A 24,868-nucleotide genomic window follows, 5' to 3' on the forward strand; every position below is an offset into this window, starting at 1 on the left:
TTAAAAAAGATTGTGAACCAATTAACTATAAAATGTTCTAGAAATCTAATAATGGTGGGATAATGGTGTTTAACTACAATGAATGGTTTTGTGTGTGTAGAATACTGTTGCAGTTTACAGCTTGGTTGTGTAATGTTGGCACTTGTCCCATTTTACCTCTCAAGTTTATTGATTTGTAGTGATTTCCTAACTTTGTTCTTATGTATACTAATGTGTTAGCTTTTGTGTGCCTGTTTTTTTTAACCAGCCTGTGGGGTCCTGAGTCCCCCTTAAGGAGGGAGATATTGTAATAAAGTGTGGCACTTCCTGCTTATGGACATCAGCACCACTAAAGCTTTTGCTTTGTATACTGTATTCTTGTTATTTACTTGCCAACTACAAATATCAAAATTATGAACCCATTATTTCCAGGTTAAGAACATAATCCCTTATAAATATTGGAATTACATCAGCTTTCTTTCAGTTCCTTGGAACAATACCAGATGAAATGGAGTCTGAGAAAGCCAGAAAGAAGTGGCCTAAGCATTCTAAGTAATCATAGGTGCATACCATCAATCCCTAACCCCTTGTTCACATTTTTTCCATATCCTTTGTCAGCCACCGATAACTTGTAGAACTTGCACCTCCTTTGATTGAAGAAGAAACTGAAAACCACATCTGCTTTTTCAGAGTCCTTTGTAACCAAATTGTAACCTTTTCTTGGCACTGATATCAAGGGGATCACTGGGCGCAAACAGGAAAAATCCCAAGTCTCCGCTAAGTGGGAGATTTGCGGAGTTTATGTGCCTCCACCCAGAGCTAAACCATGTACTAGTGGCCAACAACTCCCTCGGATCTGCAACAGTAGTGATTAATATACCAAATGGAATGGACAATAAACTACACAATTGATAGATATGAAACAGATTGTAATATATATGCAAGATGCAATGAAATGAGAACAGTTTCAACATAACACTTATAATATTTGGCAATATTCCCCTTTGTGTAACAAATGTCCACTGTCAGTTTAAGAACACTGAGGGGCACATTTATCAATGTACGAAATACAAACAAAATTTGTGCGATAAAATTGTATTGTCGCGCCGAGTTGGAGCAGGTTTGAGCTGCAGAGTGCCATTGAGTACTATGGGAGGCTTCCAAAATCATGCACAGAAGGATCAAAGTCAGAAAGGTTTTCCTGGTGTTTACGATCGTTTGATACGAAAATTTAGTGACTTTCGGATTGTCAATATGATATTATCCTGGCTATTCCAATTTTTTTTGTAAGCATTTTAGGGATATTTGCGATCATCAGAGATTATCGTATCTAATCCGAATTTTTCCCATTCCAGGATTCGAACTCGTACTTTGATGAATGTGCTCCTGAGTGTGCACACTATGGGTCTGTGCAAGTTAACCTCTTGTATGAAGGTGGTGTAAGCAGAGTTATATGTTGCAACACAAGATTATAGCACTCTGAGGTGCAAGATCTCACCAAACTCCCGGTGACAGTGAAAGGGTAATAGATACTGTGGGGCAGAGCAGATGCAGGGAAGCAGTCTGGCATGTTGACTGTTTTTTCCTAAAAGTCCTGTTTCACTACATAAATCCTACTGAAGATCCTGAACCCGACTGTCTGGCAGCCGACTGTAGCTTCTCAATCTGTCAAAAGGACTTTGTCATAAACTGGGGGGATTCAGCTTGCTGTTTGCTTCAAAGAGTTCCCCCTCCTTCCCTCGCTCGCTCCTCGCATTGTGAACTAGATAGCAGGCAGGCTTGATCTTTCCATTGCCTGTCTGCTTCAAAGGGCTGACCCCCCTTTCTGCTCTACGCACAAAGAATTTAAATAGCTTTCCTGTACCTGCCTGCCTGCATTAAAGGGCTGCCCCCCCCCTTTCTGCTCTTCGCACAAAGAATTTAAATAGCTTTCCCGTGCCTGCCTGCCTGCTTGCTTCTAAGGCTCTCCCCCCCCCTCCCTCCCCATTACACATAGACAACGGAGCTGAGCTTGTCACACACCGGATGAAAGCAGAAGGGGAGTTGCAGGTTTGTGATTGGGCATATTTACTCACTTGGGAGGCATTTCAATTAAAACCCGGAAGAGGGGAACAAACATGGCTGCTCCGTGGGTCTGTAATTTGTGCTACCATAATTATGAAGCAAAAAACTTTGCAGATTTAGTTTATAAGGAATTTAAAGCTGATAATTAAAATACAACAGCAATTTTAAAAATAAAAATAATAATTTGCTGTCAGTATCACTTTAATGTGTAGAGTCCATGCTTTGTGTCTACTCTTCTTCCTGGAAAAGATCTGCTATGAACTTGGGGAAATATAGTCATGCTGTACACAGTCATTCCAAGCCAGATGGAAGTCTCTGTGTTTGTAATGACTGATTTAAGAGAAATCAGTATACATCACAAGGTACAAAATAGCATTTCACTGTTCCCTAGGGATAATGGGGGGGAACAGTGAAATGGAGCAGAGGTGGATTTCCAGAAATGAACAGTGATGGTTGTCGTCACAAAGAATAGGAGGTGAGCGAGAAAGGCTTTCCCCTTTTCCAAATCTTATGGCAGCACAGTAGGAGAGCTAGAGCTGGGGGTAATACCAGGAAGATGACCAGTTTGGGCTCCTTGAAGTGAGAAAATACCTGCCAAATCCTCGATGAAAGGGAGGGGAAGAGAATGGCTAAGAGGCTGGAGGAGTGTTTAAACTAGGCAAGGAGTGGGGGAAGCTAGAGTATTATGGGAAAGCTAGTGTAGAGGGGGCAGTGGGATTAGCAAGGAGTCATGGGGGAGGAGTGAGGGGGACATACAATTTACCAGAAAAGGAGCTTCCACTGTTCCAAAGGAAACATATATATTAACTGATTCTGTGGCTGCTAAAGCAAATAACGTTTAAAAAAAGGGGATTGACTCAAGGGATGAAAACATAATTTTGCCCCATTATATGTCTCTGGTAAGACCTCGCCTTGAGTATGCAGTAAAGTTTTGGGCTCCAGTTGATAAGAAGGATATTAATGAGAGTACAGAGACGTGGAACTAAACTGGTAAAGGGGATGGAAGATTTAAACTAAGGTTAGACTGTTAAGGTTGGGGTTGTTTTCTCTGGAATAAAGACGCTTGCGAGGGGACATGATTACTCTGTACAAGTACATTAGAGGGCATTATAGGCAGATAGGGGATGTTATTTTTTCCCATAAAAACGATCAGTGCACCAGTGCACCTTTTAGATTGGAGCAACTGAACTTTCATTTGCAGCAGTGTAGGTGGTTTTTCATGGTGAGGGCAGTGAGGTTGTGGAATGCCCTTCCTAGTGATGTTGTAATGGCAGATTCTGTTAATGCCAATAAGAGGGCCTTGGGTCAGTTCTTAAAGGACATGGAAAGGCAAAGTCACTTAGGGGCACCAGCCCAGGGTACAAGGTTAGCGATTAAAGTCACTTGGGGGTGCCTAACATTTTGGCACCCCCAAGTGACTTTGCCTTTCCTTGTCCTTTAAAGAAGTATAGTATCCAAGGCTAATGTAATGTTAAAATCTACAGTTAGTATTGATGTTAGTATATATTGTTTATGTATGTGAGTGTATAAACAGGTCAGAATAGGTTTGTGTGTGCTGGGTTTACTTGGTAGGGTTGAACTTGGTCTTTTTTCAACTCTATGCAACTATGAATCACCAGACATTCCCAGAAAATATGAGCTTTAGTCTCTATAGTACCACACTGTCATCAGCATAGATCAGTGATCCCCAACCAGTGACTCAGGGGCAACATGTTGCTCACCAACCCCTTGGATATTGCTCTGTGTCCCCAAACCAGGTATTTCTTTTTGAATTCTTGACTTGTTTTGGTTGAATAAAAACAAGATTTACTATCAGATAAAGACTCCTGTAAGCTGATAGTGTGCATAGAGGCTGCCTAATAGCCAATCTTAGCCCTTATTTTGCATTGCTCTCCCAAGTTTTTTTTTTTTTTTTTTTTTACTTTTGACAGCGTTTTTTTTTACATTGTTTCACAGCCCTAAATGCTCTTTCCCAATCATCTACATCTAACTGGGTTTTGAGGTCTGTTTCCCATTTGGTTTCACTTTCTCAAGAGAGTCCCCAAGCATTAACAGTTTGTTCAATGTCCCAATCATGCTCATGCAAGGTGATTCTTCTGCATGGATTGTTTCCCAGAAAGTGAGAGGGGGCAAATGGAATTTTATTTGGGAGGTCAGATGCCAAATCTGTAAATTTTTTTTACAGTGTTTAGTTGTTAGGAAAGGGGTCAAGACCGCAAATGTGCGTATGTGACCATTTTCCACCAACATTTTTACACAGATTATCCCATGGGATTTCCTAGTAAATTAAAGTCGCCCCCTAATTTCTGTAGTGGGAGAAGGGGCGAGACATTGAAGGCAGACCGCTTCAGTAAGCCCCATACCATTTGAAACTGGGTAGCCCATTTTGTGGGCAGGGGCAGGGAGGCCCAAATGAGCCTTTGTAAATATTGTGGGATGGTGCTGTGATGTTATTTGAGTTGGGGATGGTTAAGTGCTGATAATATCCTTGGGTGGCCTTCAATGTATTTCTGGGACATAACTTTCATACAATTGTTGGCTGGCAATTATTAATGGTTAGAACATTGTTCAATTTAATCTCAATGTTAGTTTTAAATTGCAGCTTTAAAACGTATGATCGAAACCTGAACATTAGTGAAGATGACAAAATACAAATGTGTATGGCCACCTTTAGGCATGCCCAAACCACCTTTGTCCCTGGGCTTGTACAGGGTGTCATTAGGAATCTTTTCATGTTTGTGTTGCCAGATAAAGTTGAAAATGCATTGTTGGATAGTGACAAAGAAGGCATTGAGGGAGGATTGTGGGATTGCCCCCAATAAGTAGAGAATCTGATGTTGTATAAGCATCTTGATAACAACTACACGTCCCATCCAGAACACACATGACAACCTACTGTATATTGTTATTACTCCTTGGAGAGCTTTGTACATATTTTATTGTGGATACATTTGTAGAGGGTATGTACTGAGTTGGTCACTTTGATAATCAAGATAATTTGTTCGCCAGTCAAATTTGTTTCAGGGCATTTACTGTCTCTAAGCCAATGCCTATGGAAAAAGCCTGTGTTTTAGCAGCATTTAAGGGGTTGTTCACCTTTAAATCCACTTTTAGTATTACGTACACACTGATATTCTAAGAAATTTTGAAATTGGTCTTCATTTTTTAAATTTCTTATGGTTTTCCAGTTACTTAACTTTTTGTTTAGCGAGTAGTTTAGCAGCTATATGGTTGCTAGGGTCCAAATTACCCTATCAAACAGGCAGTTGTTTGAACAGGAGATGGGAATATGAACAGGAGAGGACATGAATGGAAAGTAATAAAATCTAACAATAGCAGTTAAATTGTAGCCTCACGGAGCAATAGTTTTTGACTGTCTGGGTCAGTGACCCCTTTTTGAAAGCTGGAAAGAGTCAGAAGATGAAGACAAATAATTCAAAAGCTATAAAAAATATTGAAAGCCAATTGCAAAGTGCTAGGAATAGGTCATTCTATAATATACTAAAGGTTAACTGAAAGGTAAACCACCCCTTTAACTTTGTACCAAAGTCCCATAGTATTTGTGGAACTGAAGTTAACGGGATTGTCATGAGGATGGTCACGTCATCTGCATTGAGGCTTATTTTGTGTTCTGTACCTGCATATTGAAGCGCCTTACTAGAGATACTTGGTCTTATGTTTTGTGCTAGTAACTTTATTGTTATATCAAAGCTTAGTGGGGACAGGGCAGTCCTGTCTCATTCCATTTGTTAAATGGACTTTTTGTGAGGTCATGCCAGAAGCACTGACTTTGGCAATTGGGTCTGGGTCTAGGGCTATAACTGCTTTTATAAATTGGCCACCCAGATTAACATACTCATTGTTTGTTTTACTAGGCTCCAGTGAATCTGGTCAATAAATGGGGTGTCTAAAGAAAGTCTGGGCAAGCTGAATCAGGTCATTTATTCTCCTAGTGGCATCAGGGACCTGGCAATGTCAGATGGAGCCCACCTGATCTGCATTCAGCTGCTTTATTCAAAGGGAGGGTTTTTAACACTTTTTGGAGTTTCAGTGTAAGGGGTTAAAGGTGGCCTGCTTAAAATCTGTGTGTGGTCTTGGGGGTAGGTTGACGCAGAGATGTATTTTTTTTCAAGTTATATAATGAGGTATAATATCTAGCAAAAGCATTAGCAATTGGTGAGGGATTGCAAATAATTGCACTGTGGCGCTTCATCTTGGCTATGGAGGTTTGGCCCCTGTGTTTTTTTAACCTGTTTGGCTAAGAAGTCTGAGACACAACTGCCCTTAGCTTAATGGAGAGGAAAAGTCATTTTGACATTTTGCTGCCAATAGATATGCCACATTAGTGCCACCTAGAATGCTTTATTTATTCTGTAGAAAGCATTACCATACCTGAGTAAAAAGCCCTAGAAGCTTTCTCTGTTTAAGATAGCAGCTGCCATTTTAGCTTGGTCTTCATAGCTTCCTGCTTGCAACTTAACTGTTATAGCTCAGATTACACATTCCTAAGGTTGGGGTGGAGTGAGTTCTTATGGGGGTGTGAGCAGGAGAGAGGAGAGAACTACGCAGACTCTGGCCCCAGTAATGAAGGCTCTTTCTGAGAGAGGAAGTCAGAAACCCTAAGAACATTTTTACAAAAAAGGAGACAAGAAATCCTGTGTTCTTTTGATAGAGGAGTGCAGCATTACTTTAAGTGCTTATGGCTGTATTTACACAGGCCTTTCTGATAAAGCTTACTTAGTTTTTAGTTATTATGTTGGGTTGAAAAACCCAACATACTGTTCTTCGACTTCAGCTTATTCTTCCGCTGCTTTTTCTTCTTAGTGCCCCCCATTTACTAAATGCTGCTCCTCCTACAGTTTTAGGGGTACAACATGCAAACTCTCCACGCTTCTTCGCCCTATAGCGGAGCAGGTTGCTTGGGCTTTTCTAAGCGATTCGGCCCCTTGTCTTTGTGGCGCCGCTCCGAACACCCCAATTTTCCCATTGACTTTGACAGGGAAGATTTTCAAACTGCTGCCACACTTACAGCTTTGAAGTTACACCCCCTAAACTTGAATAACATAATCATGGGGTTACCCCAAATGAAACAGCAACTTTGTTGGATGACCCCAAAGTAGGAGGGGGCCAACAACAGCCAATCAAATTTCACCAATTGTCTTTAATTGGGAAATTGAAACTGCTGCCAATCTTACAGCTTTGAGGCTACACTCCCCAAACTTGAATCACATAGTCATGGGGTTAGCCTGAATGAAAATATGATGATTGTTGAATGCCCAAAAGTGGGCAGAGCTGTGAACAGCCAATGAGATTTTACCTATTGACTTGGCGGAAATTCAACCTGCTTCCATTCTTACAGTAATAACCCGGGATCCCCAAACTCTCAGTTAGGCACCAGGTAACTGCGGTTCAAGGTTAGAAAAAGTGGGCGGAGCCACAAACAGCCAATCAAATTTTACCTATTGACTTTCAATGGGGAAATTCAGCCTGCTGCCATGCTCACAGTATTAACTCCAGTGTCCCCAAACTTTTTACAGTTGGTCACTAGGGGACTGCAGTTTTAGTTTTTAAATAAAATTTCACCTATTGATTTTTACTGGTTTGATGCCGGAGTTCCCAAACTTTGTACAGTCAGTCACTGGGCGACTAAGCATTCAAGTTTCTTTTAAAAAAGCAAAGTGGGAGGGGCCAACAACAGCCAATCAAATTTCACCCATTGACTTTAATGGGAAAATTGGAACTGCTGCCAATCTTACAGCTTAGAGGGTACACTCCCCAAACTTGAATCACATACTCATGGGGACAGCCTGAATGAAAATAAAATGATTGTTGGATGCCCAAAAGTTGGCGGAGCTGTGAACAGCCAATCAGATTTTACCTATTGACTTGGCGGAAATTCACCCTGCTGCCATTTTCACAGTAATAACCCCAGGGTCCCCAAACTTTTCACAGTTGGTCAATAGGGGACTGCAGTTTTAGTTTTGAAACAGTGGGCGGAGCCACCAACAGCCAATCCAATTTCACCTATTGAATTTTATTGGTTTGATGCCAGGGTTCGGAAACTTTGCACAGTCAGTCACTGGGTGACTATTTTACAAGTTTAGAAAAGCTAATCAGATTTCACCTATAGAGTTCATATGTTTAAATTTAAACTGCTGCCCCCAAACTTTGCAGAGCTTGTCACCAGGTAACTGCGGTTCAGAGTTAGAAAAAGTGGGTGGAGCCACCATCAGCCAATTAGATTTTAACTATTTATTTTCAATGGAGAAATTCAACCTGCTGCCCATTCTTACAGTATTAACACCTGGGTCACTAGGGGACTGCATTTTTAGGTTTTAAAAAGTGGATGGAGCCACCAACAGAGAATCAGACTTCGCCTATTGATTTTTTTTTTGTTTAAATTTAAAATTCTGCCTTTCTCACACTATTTATGTGGGAGAAACATTACAAACATTACACAATCGGTCACTGGCTGGCTACATATTCAGGGTTAGAACAAGTGGGCGGAGCCACCAACAGCCAATCCATTTCCACCAATTAAATTTCATTGGTTTATATTTAAACTGATGCCATTAGTTAAGTATTAATTCCAGGGTTGTTAAAATTTCCAGAGCTAGTCACTGGGTATTCGCCATTCAAAGTTAGGGGGGGGGGAAGTGGGTGGAGCCACCAACAGCCAATCACATTTCACCTATTTACTTTCAATGGTGAAGTGTAAAATGCTGTCAGTCTCACAATTTTTATGCAAAGTGTTTTTTGCAAAGCTGGTCACTGGGGGGCTGCGGTTCAAAAATAGGAAAAGTGGATTGGGCCACAAACAGCCAATCAGATTTCATCCTTTGAATTTTATTGGTTTACATTTAAAATGCTGTCATTCTCACACTATTTATGCCAGTGTGCCCACTGTTTGTCACTGGGTAACTTCGACTCAAGGTTAGAAAAAGGGGGAACACCTGCCAACCACCAATCACAATTTACCTATTGACTTTTATTGGTTTAAATTTAAACTGCTGCCGTTCCAGGTTAGAAATAGGGGGCGGAGCCACCAACCACCAATCAGATGGCACTCGTTGACTTTCAGTGGGAAAATTTAAATTGCTGCCATTCAGACACAAAATCCAGGGTCCCCAAACTTTGGTCTAAGGTTAGAAAAAGTGGGCAGAGCCAACAACAGATCAGGTTTCATTCAGTGACTTTACGTTTTTCAACCCAACATGAAGTTTGCTCTCAAACTTCCCATTCTAGTTGACTGGGCTGCTATATGTTTAGAGGGGTTTTGGTTGTTAAGTGACATAATTGATTTGAGCCACGACTCCTCTGTTTTGTGATCTTAGTTTTTGTTATTTTGTATTAAAAGATTCACACGCTGGTTGCGCAATCCAAGTCAGTATAAAATGTCACAACAGTTGATGTTTAAAATCAGTCAATCTTTATTAGCACATATATAAAACACAGCTTTAGGTCTTATGTGTTTTGTGTCAGTGCACTTCCTTAGAGACCTCCCTCATATTTTAACACAGGAAATACCCACATCCCCTCCCATAAAATTACCATACCAATGGCTTCTTTTGATCACATAATAGGTTTTCCATAAACTTATTAGATTTATTAGAATTATTTAAGTTTTATACCCTGAACTATTTAGATAACTAGTAAAAAAAAAAACTACATTACACAATTTTATAACATTGTTAAGATTCTTTAGATAAATACATTGTAGCAGCCAATTAGTATCAACTTTAAAAAGTAGTTATTTAATTAAAAGTTAAATTCAGCCCTTGAGGTTGCCTAGTACACAATTTATATATCAACCTAAAGGAATACTGTCATGGGAAAACATATTTTTTTTTCAAAAAAATAGAGCATCTCCAGCAGAATCCTGCATTTAAATGTATTTTTTAAAAAACAAAAACAAACTTTGTTTTTTAACTTTAAAATTTCTCTGACGCTAGCCATATTCTTCATTTCCCAGGGTGCCACAGCCATGTGACCTGTGCTCTGATAAACTTCAGTCACACTTTACTGCTGAGCTTTAAGTTGGAGTGATACCTCCCCCCTCCCACCAGCAGAACAATGGGAAGGGAGCAAGACCGCAGCTCCCAGTAGATATCAGAATAGCACTCAATAGTAAGAAATCCAAGTCTGGCTTGCAACTCCTCCAGTTAAATGGGAGTATGAGAAGCTCAGACACAATTCACTGAGATGGCTGCCTACACACCAATATTACAACTAAAAAAATACATTTGTTGGTTCAAAAATAAAATTTAAAATGGTAGATTGAATTATTAGCTGTGTAAACAGTGTAATTTAGAAATAAAAAGTATACCATAAAATCAGGAAGATACAGTATTTCTTTAACTTGCTGTAACAAGCAATGCCAGGCAGCAGCTGCAAGGGCAAACAAGGTCTTGAGCTGTATTAAAAGGGGTATAGATTCACGGGAGGAGGGTGTTATTCTTCCCCTTTACAGAGCGCTGGTAAGGCCCCATCTAGAATATGCTGTTCAGTTTTGGTCTCCAGTGCTCAAACGGGACATATTGAATTAGAGAGGGTCCAGAGAAGAGCAACTAAGCAGGGTAAGGCTATGGAAAGTCTTAGTTATGAAGAAAGACTGGCCAAGTTGGGTCTGTTTACACTGGAGAAGAGGCGTTTAAGAGGTTACATAGTATAAAGCCCCCATACACAAAATTAAAGCCATAAAAAAACTGACCCCAACTACTTTGTAAATCTCTGGTTTTGGTTATGCCAGATTTTAAAGGAAAATTCATAGTCCAGGCAGATGCCTCAGATGTGGGTATAGTAGCTGTTTTGTCCTGAGTGAACAGGGAAGAACAACTTTAGCAAACCTTAGCAGAAAGCTAGTCCAGGTAATATACAGTAGAACCCCAATTTTACATTTCCCAGGGCACTGCTTCAAAATGGTATAATGTCCAGGAAAATGTCAATTCTGGGAAAGAAAAAATGTAGCTTGCCTTAATGGGACCTCAACAAAATGGCATAAATTCCAGGAAACGTAAAATCTGGGAACGTAAAATTAGGGTTCTACTGTTTGCCATTGTAGAGAGGGAGTGCCTGGCTATCAAAAGGACTCTTAAAAGATACTACAGGTATGGGATCCCTTATCCGGAAACCTGTTATCCAGAAAGTTCCAAATTACGGAAAGGCTGTCTCCCATAGACTCCATTATAAGCAAATAATTCTAATTTTAAAAAATTATTTGCTATTTCTCTGTAATAATAAAACAGTACCTTGTACTAGATCCCAACTAAGATATAATTAATCCTTATTGAATGCAAAACAAGCCTATTGGGTTCTTTCAATATTTAAATGATTTTTAGCAGGTTAAAGTTATGGAGACCCAAATTACGGAAAGATCCTTTATCCAGAAAACCCCAGGTCCCGAGCATTCTTCATAAAAGGTCCCATACCTGTATCTCTTAGGGTGTTAGCTCAGAATCATGAATAATGTTTGTAAAGAACTTGGTAAAATAAGTCATCTCTATGTAAAAAAGATAATTATATAGTTTTCTTAAGGCTCACGGATGCCAGTGTACCTCTTTCATTGGCTCATTAAAATGACTTGATTTTTAAAACATTTTTTTCTTTTCTTTCAGGTCAGCTTATTTCAGACCAAGTAGATGAAATTGTGAAGAAATACAAACCAGAAAAATACAGTATTACTTATGAAAATCAATTGGCTACCCGGCCTGCTAGTCTATCATATGATGATAGTTATTTAGGTAAGGTCCTTAAAATACATTTTCTTGTCTTTATTAACCTTTTTTTTATTATTATAACAATTTATTTATCTACTAGGGATGCAATGAATCCAGGATAATATGAACACTGAAAGATTCGAATTTGGCAAAATGCTAAATTTTACTGAAACTGAATCTGGACATGCTTTTACAGCTCTGAACAAATGCATATGACAAACTTTAGTTTACATTATATTGTTATTTTGTAATATGAATATGCACAGATTTGACATTTTTTATGAGAATTTGGTACATCCCTATTTCCTGTCAGTCTACAATGTCTGGAATTAAACCTGGACATCTCTGGAGGCTGGACAATAGAATAAGATTGGTAGCTCCACCTTCACCTAGTATCCACAGGGCTTACTACTCCCAATGGCAGTTTCTTTCATGCTGCCACTGGAGGTAAGGCTCTGGGGATTCTCCTCATGTTTTAGATTAGTGTAGTTAGCTTGTTTTAGTCTTCCTTTCAGGGAATGCGTGGCACAGTTCAGCCTGACAAGTGGCACCCCAAGAGATTTCCTTTCCTTTTTATCAAGGTGTGCCAAGGCAGATAGACCCAGGAGGAAAGAAGCGGACTACAGCAAAGTTCCTTTCAACAGATTGGGGAGGTATTGCTACCTGCCCATTCAAACAGAGTGCGAAGAAGGGCCCCATCCCCAACCAAACATCCCTGGGGGCTTCTTGGAATCGGGCTACTGGAGCAGAACTGAGTAACTTATCTCCAGTTACCCACTCCCTCACCCCTTTGGTCATTTACTCAGTAAATCACATTCAGCTTAGAAACTTCCACTTTCTGGTCCAGAAAGCAGTGATTTTTTTTTTTTTTTTGTAAATGGCGCTTTTTGGCACTCTCTTCTTTCTCTCCGGGATGGCAATGTCTCCCTTACAACTGGCGCCTTCCTGGTTCAGCTGGGCAGCTACTTGGATCCCATTGGCTATTGTTCCTTCACTGCCAGCCAGCGAGGGTGGAACGTACGGTTCGTCGCTGTGTCTCCCTGTCTGCGCATTACCTGCTTGGCTCAGTAAACAAGCATACCTCTGCAGCGACATAACAGTGGAATTCTTCCCATTCTACTCTGCGCCCAGTTATTATTGGTACCTGATGATTAAAGCAAGGAGGTACAATTAATTTTACATTTTAGCACCTCTTCTGTTATTAGTTGCTGTTGATCTAAATAAATATTAATAATCAAACAAAAAGGGGTTAATTATGGCAGTACCACAAACTCTTCTGGATCTTACTTTGCCAAATCTAGAGATTAAGGCCAAAAAAAAAATAAAGTCCAAGTCAAAAAGTGACATTACTTACTCCCCCCTGGAATGAGTCCATGCCGTTTGGTAACCATTCCAGTTCTGTTACCACCTATTCAGACCAACTCTCTGCCAAGCAAACTTAACAATTACTGGTCTAAATGGGGGGCAGCATCAAAAATCAACACTCTCCCTTGAAGAAGCAACCAGGTCCTTTAGTGCCCCAGCAGAATAAGCTGTCTGACCTGCTTAATTGGTTCAAGACCACAATACAACAGTCCCTAGATTAACAAACACAATCAAAAAGATGAACGGTCACCATCTCAAAAGCAGACAAAGTACTTGGCATGCAAACAAAAGAACACAAATGCTTTCCACTGTTAAAATCTATCACTCACAGCATTGACAATGAGTGGCACAACCCAGAGAGAAATGAATCTTAGGGAAAAAAAAAACATTTTTCCAAATACCCAGTTCTGCAAAATGGGATAAACCACATAAAGTGGATTCTGCAATCTCAGGGCTCTCGAAATATCGCAGTCCAGCCACAGAAGATGCATTAGCAGTAAAAGGTCATATGGATAAAGGCATGGACAATAACCTTATGTGTGGCTATATAAATACTGCAGCGGGACTAGCATGCACAGGAAAGTTTTGGACACTAGAACTCCTGAACCATTACACCCAAGATTTATTCCTGCAAGCAGAACTTAACCAAATTGCTTCAACTCTAAACTTTTTAAGTGAAGCTTCTATGGAAATTTTGTCTGGCAGTCAAGTCATCTTCAAATTTGGTGATCGCACACAGGACTCTCTGGCTCTGCTTGGTCAGGAGACCAGGAGTGCATAGAATGGCAAATTTATATCTCTTCTTTTCTCAGGTAAATGACTAAAGTGACGGGAGGTAAGAGTTCATTCCTACCTCCGGGTGGAATCAGGACATCCTTTCCAACCCTCAGACATGGGGAACGTCTTCATGCTCCTTTCGCCCTTCCGGGAATCGAAACCAAAACCAGTCAGCCACATCATCTTACTTAAATTGCCAGAGCACTGGGTGGCCCTCCCACCTCCCGAAGCGCATTTGTGCCCTCCTCAGCCCCCTACAATCCAGTAAAGAGACAAGGAATTCTTTTCTTTATTTAGAAAATGTTACAAGCCAACATCATCATGCCGGTGCTTTTGCCACACCGCTTCTGCAGATGCTATACCACCCTATTTCTTGTAAACAAACAAGGGGGTCAATACAGACTAGTTCTGAGCCGCTAAACAGCTTTGTTAAGAAACAATGGTTCAAGATGGAGACTTTCTATTCTGTGATCAACACAATGAAACAGGGCATTACATGACAACAATCAACCTCGAGTAGGCAAACCTACATATTCCCTTAAACCAGGCACGTCAAAAGTACTTGAGATTTGCAGTGGGCCAGGACCATTACCTGTTTTGAGTGCTGCCATTCTGTCTGACTACCACACCGCAGGTTTTCATCAAAGTCCTGGCTTGATACCAGGCCCAATGCCTGATATTGCTATCCTCAGTCAGAGTGGCATCATGTCCATACTTTATTTGAACAGCATTCTCATCAAGGCACCTTTAAAAGACCTAGCAGAGCAACATACGCAATAAGCGTTCTAGGTCCTACAGCAATCAGATGGCTCATCCACCTGAAGACAAGTGCTCTACTGCCAGTGCAACAAATTCAGTTTCTCAGGATGATTATTAATTGCCAGACACAAACAGTCTCACTTCCAGAGGACAAGGTTGTCAACTTTCAGATTTCAACCTAGAAGTTCCTAGCACAATTACTAACTACAGCGGCAGCCAGACTCTTGGGGCTTATGGTATCATCCCAGAGGCAATACCATATTCCCACGTTTACATGCGACCCCTGAAAACAGCATTTCTTCGCCAGTGGGACAAGAACCACAGCAAATTCTCCCAAGTCATACAAATCAAGTGCCAGATTGGGTGGTAGATTAAAAAGCACAACCTTTCACAGGGTTATCACTGGGCACTTACCCCATGGAGAGTGATCAGCACAGATGCCAGCTTCATGGGATGGGGAGCAGCTGCAGAGCAACTTGTCATGATCTCTGATCCCAGAATGAAAAGAGCCTCCACATCAATATTAAGGAGCTCAGAGTAGTGCACACTGCCCTATACAACTCTTTTTCCCTTCTCATGTCCACCCCAGTCTGAATCCCATTGGACAGTGCCACTCCGGTGGCCTATCTCAACAACTAGGGTGGAACCCGTAGCAGAATGGCATTGGCAGAAGTTGCCAAGATATTACGATGGGTGGAAACCAATGTGCCAGCAATCTCTGCAATTTCTATTCCAGAGGTAGACAACTGGAAAGCCAATTACCTCAGCAGGCACACCCCCAGAGGTCTTCCAAGCCATTGTGTTGAACATTCATAACAATCTGAATAAAATATTTTTGTTGTTATTGACCCTTTAAATCAACTGTAGCCATCTCCAAGCAGCAGCAGTGTACAAAATGTATGGCTTGTTACATATTGACTCTAAAGCTGGCAATACAAAGGCCAGTATTAGCTGATTGTCTGCACCTGACAGACTTAAGGTGGCCATACACAGCCGATATCTGTCCTTTAGACCACCAACGGGCCTCCCTGACTGACATCTGGCATGAAATTGGCCAGATCTCGATCGCACAGGTTTGATTTTTCTGTCAGATCAGAGACCCCATCAGCTCGTTTATGTGGTCTCCGATCCAACGGCGCCTATGCCTGCCGTTCTAATTTGATCACTTAGCCTTGGGCCAAATGATCGAATTAGCCCGATATCATGAGAAGATCTGCTCACCTGGTGACCTCACCAAACAAGCAGAACTTGTTTGGCCAGCTTTAGAAGATAGATTGTTAGCCTAAGAACGTGGCCAAACTGACGATCTGAGGGACCAATATCTTATGGAGATCAGCTAGCTATCTGTCGGACATGTTTAAATACATTATTGGTACGGTCCTCTCCATGTGGGCCTGCATAGGGCCCTATTATGATCTCATTGTTGTCCGTAGATCAATAATCAGATCAGTCAGATTCTGGCCCTCCGCACGGCTGGTCAAATAAAACAAACATTCTTTGGAGCCTTTGGCAAACGAGTATCTAAATATTCTATATTTAAAATGTACTTAGAACCTTTACAATAAAGTAAGACAGGACCTGTGTTGGCAGAACGTAAATAGTCTCATCAGGACAAGCATAAAAGTAGCAGTAAGTTTTTATGAGTGAATTAGCATGCCTTCCAACTGTCCCGATCTTCTTAGAACAGTCCCTCTTTTAACAGCTGAACCCAGTCCTGGATTCTTATTGAAAAGCCCTTCATGATCTCCTGCACTGGACACTAAAAAAAAAAAATACAAAATTAATTAAAGTAACTTTTGGTAGAGAGCCCAGAAAGTTAACAAGTTATACCTGCACTGAGATACATAGTTTCTCACATTTAATTTAAAAGTAGCTTTTGACAGAGATCCCAGAAATATTAACATGCTTTACCTGCACTTAGAACATTATTTCCTCACACTTAATAAGTGGGCTTTTGGCAGAGAGCCTAATAAGATAAACAGGTCTCTTGGGGGTACTGATCACAAAACTTCACACATTGGCAGTGCACTCCGGGTCAGCATAAAAAGCCACAACAGTTGGTATTAAAATCGATCAACCTTTATTTGCACATCTAAAAAACAAAGCTTGAGGTCTTCAGGGTCGGACTGGGGGGTGCAGGGCCCACTGGGGCTCCCGCCCCAGGGGCCCTGCAGGTGCCCCAGCCGCCTCCCCTAACCCCCCCCGGGGCCCCCCTAATCCCCCCCGCAGGGCCCCCGCCTGACGTCCTCCCCGAGCGCATATAAGTTGAACGCGTCAGGGGAGGAACAGTCAGTAGGGGGAGCGCCGGCAAAGGTTGGACTGGGCCGCTGGGGCCCACCAGGATTTTTCCCTGCGGCCCAGTCCGACCCTGGAGGTCTTACACGTTTTGTGACAGCGCACTTCCTCAGAGACCTTTCTCCATTTCTTACACATATATACCCATAATCCCGCCCATAAAATTACCATCTCTAATGGCTTCTGTTACAAACATATACATATTCCATGAACTAATTAGATGTGCCTATTATGTAGTTAATTGTTCACACAGCTTTATATCCTGAATTTTTCAGATACCGTATATACTCGAGTATAAGCCGATCCGAATATAAGCCAAGGTACCTAATTTTACCTAAGAAAACTGGAAAAACGTATTCACTCGAGTATAAGCCTAGGCATCCATTTCTTTTAACACACCTACACACTAGCTTGTGTCCAAGTAGTAAGGGCAAAGTAGTAAGGGCAGCGCCAGATTACTTGTCCAACCGGCTATCCATCTAAATGCCTGATGGCAGATATACAGAGACTGATTTACTGAAGTGTGAAGATGTGCATGCGTGTGCAACGGATGGCCCGTGCGCGCCCCATGGCTGGAGAGGATGAATTGCCCAGTTGGATAGGTAATTTGCTACTTGCCTCGAGTATAAGCCGAGGGTTCCTTTTTTTAGCACATTTTGAGTGCTGGAAAACTCGGCTTATACTCAAGTATATACGGTAATCAGTAAAAAAAGAAACTACATACCATTACAATTACAGTCCTTTAGATAAATACATTGTTGCAGCAAATTAATCAAGCTATGAATTGCTGTTCAAAAGTAACAGCTCATATCAATTTCAATTGTATATCGCCCCATCTAGGTCCTGCGGTCACTTTTTTAATTCCCTGTAGTTTCACATACCCTACATTACCATTACTGCACTCACTAAAGTGCCTAGAGACTGTTGTTATTTCACTTCTTGATTTTATTAAGTCCCCTGGCTATGGACTCGGGGCGAGAGCACCTGGGTCAACATGACCATTTGGTAAGCATAATGATTTTTTTTGTGGAAGTGGGTTCTCCCTGGCTGTGAGTTTTTCACCTGAGTGCAGGGTCCGGGGCAGGTTGCACCTGGACCAGAGAATTTGAGGGGTGAGCAGTTTTTATGTGGGGGAACCTGTATTGCTTTTTCCAGACAGGCACCTATATTTTTAAACTACTTTCCATGTTTAAACTAGCCCTTAAACTGTATGCTGTGGATATATAATTTTTCTTGGGGGTACGGAGACTTGCAGCTTAAAGGGCAATTTCACCTTCATTTGCAAAAACTGTAATAATGCATAAAACGAGCCCAAAACCCCAAGAAATATGTTCAAACTTTAACTAACCTGCCAAATTTAGTAAAATAGGCATGGTATTCAGGGGTTGTGGCTGCAAAAATGGGCGTGTTCAAACCAGTTGCCATGCTATGCACAGCATTTCTTTTTGTCCCTCTTTCGAGTTTTCAAATGTTGGGAGGTATGCTTTTTGTGCTTGTAGGGGGTAGGATACTGGTACTCTCATATATTTATACTCCTTTCTGGACAGCAACAGAGCCTATGTTGCTTCATGGTAGGGATTTTAAAACTACCATTATCAGAGCTACTGTTCCACAAGACAAAGCAAGATGAAGTACCCTTTATCTAAATGGCTCATACATATTTATTACACTGCTGCTTGAAATGCTTGTAAATGGCTTTACAAAATGAGTGATAGAGCTACAGAGGCTTACCTAGGTTAAGGCCCCACAAGGCAAATTGTTAGCCTGCGTATAAAGCATAGGCTGACAATCCACCGGTATGCTTGAGAAATCTTCTAATTGTGTCTGCACCCGAAAGCATTGAATCTGCATGGGGGCTGGCACACTCAACCAATCTGCCAACAAATACGACACTTTGGGAACTTCAGGAAAGTAATTATGTGTTTTGCATATTTCAGTTTAATCAATGGGGTTATGTAATATAAAGTGCAAAGTTCTTAGTACCTATACCAGCCAATCGACAGGTATCGTTTACTGGTCACCTGTTTAAAAGAAAACACTGCATTGATTGCTATGGGTTACTGAAGCTGGGCTAATTTTGTGCTGTTTATTACATATGGAGATTATTAATTTTACAAAATATGGCAAACAGAAACATTTCAAAAGCTTTAATTTTTTAAATTACTGTTTTAGAGCAAACACTTCAAAACAAATCCAAGATTTTGACCCTTTGTGCACAACTTTGAAGACTGCATCATTACTGCTGAAATGCTAAAACTTTAGGCTGGTACAGTAAGTTCAGTATATAAAGTAGAGAATTTCTACCCATATTTGTTGCTAGGCTTTATTTCTACTTTGAACAGATGATGACTATGTTTATAATGACAATATCATTCACAGAAACATTTTATGAATTAATTTTACTGTTATTTTTTCAGGCTATTCTGTCACAGTGGGGGATTTCAGTGGAGATAATATAGAAGGTAAAGTCTCTTAAATCATAACAAAGTGTCATAACAAAATTGTCTTAAAGAGCATCTAAAGCCCTAGCCTTTGCAAATCAGATGTTATCCCCCTGTGCCACCCTGATTTTCTTTAAGGAGATCTTTGTTTGGTCTCTACCGAACTTTACAAGTTTTCACTTGAACATTACTAAAGCATTAAGAAAAATATATGGATGAAAGTTAGATTGAGGATGGAGTTGGCATTTATTTAACTCTGAATGTGGCATTTAAATACTAATACCATAAACCATAGAAATACCTGTTTAGTTTTATGAGCTGTGTGAAGTCCTCAGCCCATAAATGAGTGTAGTCCTATGCTCCATGGACAACAAGGATGCAGTTATTGTCAACTATAAATTGTGTTGCTTTGTTTTCTGAACCCACCATCAAATGCCCCTAGCAGCCTGTTCCAACAAGTTTAGGAGCACAAGCATGTGAGAAAGGCAGTTTTAGAACAACACAAATTAATGATTGTGTTTCTGCCTTGGATCAACTAGAAGTTATTTGAAAAAGAAGTTGATTTATTTGCTGAAAGCAAACATTTACATTAACTACTACATTTTCACAACAACCTAAGCTTTCTAAGTCAGAATTTTTGTATGATTTCACTTCTATAACAAGATATAACTTAAAATACCTAAAAAATGAAACAATGCCCATTTGTCATATAAAGTAAGGGATCATACATTTTCAACAGGTATGCCTGTTTTTTAATTCTGCCCCTTGATTGATATATGGGGAAAAGGACCCTGGAGGAATTAATTAATTCTTCTGAACGAGGATTGGTGAAAGCATGCTCATTTGCCTTCAGGATTAGGGCTGCCAACTCAGCTTCTTTAAACAAAGCCCCCTGTGAGATAAATGGGTAAAATTAATAAGTAAAAGAAAAATAAAACTGTAAAAGTGTTTTTACGTGTGTACAGTACACTTATAAAAGTTGTGTGACACTGTGTAAGTATATAAAATTTACTTTACTAAAATGTGTGTTTTGTATGTATGTAAGGGTCATAAAGGCCACATACCATTTCTTGAGCAGAAGGGACTCTATGATTGTGGTCATTGTGTGTCATTGTGGTTGTCTTCTGCACAGTGCTGTGCAGCAAGAAGCGAGTTGCAGCGCTCGAAGCAGGCCAAGCAGAAGACACATTATCCGGTTGGTCCTGCAATGATTTAATCCCAGGACTGACATGACAACTCCCTTGGCTCGTTGCGCAGGGGCTGTCATTGCTCCTGACTTTCTCCAGATGCATCAAAAGCTGAAAATAAGAGAATCCTTTAAAGGGGTGGTTCATCTTTAATTTAACTTTTAGTATGTTATAGAATGACCAGTTCTAAGCAACTTTTCAATTGCTCTTCATTATTTATTTCTTATAGTTTTTGAGTTATTTGCTGCCTACTTTAAACTCTTTGTAGCTTTCAAATTGGGGTCATTGACCCCAGCAGCTAAAGACGATTGCTCTTCAAAATCCCGAAGAGGAAGCCGGCAGTGTTAGGTTGCAGGGGCGGGGGAGGGCAAGCGAACCTGCCCACAACATGCAAGTGATGTGCCGAGGTGGTCCTGAACCCGCCCAATCTGCGGGTATCAGGCCGGCCTGCACATCATTATTGCTAAGGTAATTTGACCCTTGTAGCCAGATAGCTGTTATAATTCCAAACTGGAAAGTTGCTGAACAATTAAAAATAATTAAACTACAAATAATTAAAAATGAAGACCAAGTGGTCTTAGAATATTACTCGCTACACCATACTAAAAGTTAACTCAAAGGTGAACAACCCCTTTAACGTGCCAGAACATAGCTACTACTTTATTGCCAGCACATAGGGGCTACATGGTTAGCAAGCAAAAGGTTTATGGATAGGGTAATTTACAGGTAAGGTACCAGTATGTTAGGCAGCCTCCAGATCCCAGGGATCCCTTGCATAGGCTAGAAATGTGGTGAGGCATTTCTACAGAAAGATACCAGGGCCAGTGCAGTTTTCACTGATTGGTGCCTTTTATATTGGCCTTCCCTTGTCCTTTAACATTTATTTTGCAAGACTATTATTGATAGGCATTGTAATTTGTGTTTGTACCTTTTATTTTTCCTTTTTTGCTTTCAGATTTTGTGTCTGGAGTGCCAAGAGCTGCGAAAACGTTAGGAATGGTGAGGTTTTTGTATAGCCTTATTTATTTTAAGATGAAAATTGCACAATGCAAATGTGAGAAGTATTATTTTAAAATAAAGAAAATTCTTAAAGAGATGGCTCAAGTTAAACCTTAGTATGTTATAAAATGGCTTCTTTATTTTTTATTCTTATAATTTATGAATTTTTTGGCACCTTCTTTTCCTTCCCCTTTTCAGGTTTCCCAGTTTTATTGTTACCTTTTAATATTTTCTTTTTGTTCAGGCCCTCTATTATTCATCTTCCAGTCAGTAATTTATACCTCTGCCTGGTTGCTAAGGTAAATGGGATACTAGCAACCAGATACCTTCTGATATTCCAAACTGAAGAGCTGCTTTTGAAAAAAGCTAAACCTTTCAAAAACAATGAAAAATAAAGGCCAATTGAAAATTAATAAAAATGCTATCTACAACATACTAAATGTTAATTGGTGAACTACCTCTTTTAAAAAGCTTTTCAATATATACTTACAAACAGTGCTTTGTGATGTCAGTTATACCGGTTTTAGCAGTGTCACTTATGTGATCAACTAAATTTTTTTATTATAAACAATTACATACTTCTGTTTGTAAAATAGATAATAATGAGAGCCTTGGCCCTTAAAATCAGTAAATCTAGTGTCCTGACCCTTAAAACACTGGTAGCCTTTTGCCTTTATATGGTCACCAAATTTCTCAATAGTTCTCTTATCCTTATATTTTACATTAGGGGGTATACTATCCCTTTTATTATTTAAAAACATTTCTACTCTGTGTCACAATGTTGATTGATTATTGCTCTCAGCATCTACCTACGTACAATCAAGTGCTAAAGCATGAATAGCCACAAATTTTTTGTTTGATTTTTTTTTTTTTTTGTGTCACAAACTCAAGAAAGTCGTGACTTCTGCAACTTTAAACAGACCTTCGTTTTCATGGATCCCCCTTTAAAAAAAACAAAAACACAGGAAGTACTCCAGAGGCCATTTTAGGAGCATTGGCACTTCACTTTTTGGAAAGCAAAGAGGAAGACGGCTTTTTAGCAGGGCTGTCCAAACGTATAGTTTTCTTTGCAGACATTGCCAGTAGGGGTAGGGAGGAGGAGTGGTGGGGAAAAGGGGGTAAGGATGGTGAAGGGTTGGATTGGGGTGGGGGGACTCAGGACTTGTTTGAGGGTGGCAAAGAGGAGGTAGAGCAGGAGCTTCCACTCAGACGAGTTCTGAGCCCCAGGGGGAGGTATTAGTTAGGGAACCCTAAGGGGAGGGCAGAGAGGGGGAAAGGGCACCAGACCCTTGGGAGGGGGAGGTAGAGGCCCAAGAGGTCAGGGAAAGGTGGGGGGGGGGGGCACAGGGTAGGGGGAAGGTGAGGGGGGGAGGTAGAGCAGTCAGGGGGCAGGGAGGAAGTTAGTATAGGGAGGGGGAGGTGCAATAATGTGAAGGTACCATATGTTGGAGTGTATTACTTTCTCTTAGTGAAAAAAAAAACTTTAATAAATGATAGTTCGCCTGGTATATGATACCTTCACATTGTTGCATTGCATAAGGAGGCTCCATATAATTTTAATGTTTTTTTAATGTGTATTTTTTATTGTATTTGTAATACCCAAACAGGAACTTTTATTTTGGCTGATTTGAGCCACCAGCACGTGGAAGTCAGTTACATGCTGTTAGAGGGTATTGTTTAAAAGAATAAGGGGTACGAAGCTGTAAATTAACAAATATTTTTATTTAAAATAAAATGAGGGTTTTTTTTAAAAAAAAAAAAAAATATATATATTTATGTGGAGGGCAAAATCTTTAGATGCCATTTTGGCTGTGAACATAATTGTATCCCATCTCTGTGGCACTGTTGCACCCAAAGGCACAACCAATGTTAAATATGGGGCCTTCAGCATAGGTAAGAAGCAAAGATTTTTACAAATGGTAAAAAAAGTGATTTACAATTTTAAAAGCTTGCCTTCTATCTGTGTCCATGTACTCACCAGGCAGCCCTCCACAGAACCCTTCACCAATGACTTCAGAAGGCGGTGGTCAAAGGGCTTGAGCAGGAGGGGTGTTCTTGGCCTCCATCCACCTTTGTGGCTCTCCTGGCCACAAACTTGTTACAGATGGCAGATATCAGCTGTGAAATGCAAACTCTCATGTTGTTTTTCTAAACACTTGTTAAAAAGCCATCCAACCCCTTCTTAAAGCTAACCAATATATCTGCCAGTATAACTGATTCAGAGAGAGAATTCCACAACTTCACAGCTCGCAAAAAAAAACCTAGCTGGAACCTCCTTCCTTCTATTTGGAATGGGTACTTTTATGTCTTCACAAAGGACCTGCCAGTAAATAAAACATTAGAGCAGGGATCCCCAGACCCAACTTGGCCAGTCTTTCTTTATAACTGAGACTTTCAGTACCCTTTACAAGCTTAGTTGCCCTTCTTTGGACCATCTCTAATTCATTAATATTCCGTTTGTGCCCTGGAGACCAAAACTGCATAAGCATATTCTAGATGGGGCCTTACCGGTGCTTTGTAAGGTGGAAAAATGACCCCCTCCTTTTGCAAATCTATGCCCTTTTTAATACAGCTCAGACCTTGCGTTGCTTGCTACAACCAATTTTATTAACCTACAAGGGCCTTCTCCATTATGGTTTTGCCTAGTGCCATCCTATTAAGTATATAAGTAGCTTACATAATTTTACATCCCAGGTATAGGGAGTGTGTGTGGCAAATGATGTAGTTAGTTTATTAGCAATTTTAGATGCATTTAATTTAATATAGAAAATGTTGGTTAAATAAGAACTCTATAAATAGTTGTGTAATTGTACTGCAAATAGCTTAACTGCTTTTCCAGGGGTGTTAAATGCTAAATATTTTTGTGAAAACTATAGGGATAGAAAACATTTGGGTCTGTAAAACATCAAAGCCAGTAACACCTCTGTTATTATCCTGGACAGTGTCGGACTGGCCCACCAGGATACCAGGAAAACTCCCGGTGGGCCCAGGGGTCAGTGGGCCCTCCTGCTTCTGACCATTTGGCCTACTTCATGGTCATTCCCTACTTCTGAATGGGAACAAAGAGGAGAAATAGATAGAAGAATAGATGCTAGAATGTAAATAAAAATAATAGGAGAATAAAGAGGTTGGGTGAGGAAAGGAGGAAAAATATGTTGGTGAGTGGGCCCATGGTCTTGAGGTTTCTGGTGGGCCTCTGGGGTCCCAGTCCGACACTGATCCTGGAAGAGTGGTTTTCTCAAGCAATTGTGGTTAAAATTTTGGATCTTCGATTCTCTCACTATTT

The 24,868-nt window shown here is 40.4% G+C and overlaps 1 protein-coding gene across 2 annotated transcripts in view; it reads left to right on the plus strand.

The window, feature by feature from the left end:
• Positions 1–24,868, plus strand: part of itgav (integrin subunit alpha V) — a 199,433-nt gene that overhangs the window by 70,994 nt on the left and 103,571 nt on the right. For both annotated transcript variants that reach the window (XM_012970033.3, NM_001123449.1), the window contains 3 exon segments: positions 11,658–11,783; positions 19,373–19,417; positions 21,539–21,582. In XM_012970033.3, coding sequence (XP_012825487.1) covers positions 11,658–11,783; positions 19,373–19,417; positions 21,539–21,582 — 215 coding nt within the window.

The sequence above is a fragment of the Xenopus tropicalis genome, chromosome 9 (genome assembly GCF_000004195.4).
Source record: "Xenopus tropicalis strain Nigerian chromosome 9, UCB_Xtro_10.0, whole genome shotgun sequence".
NCBI lineage: Eukaryota > Metazoa > Chordata > Amphibia > Anura > Pipidae > Xenopus > Xenopus tropicalis.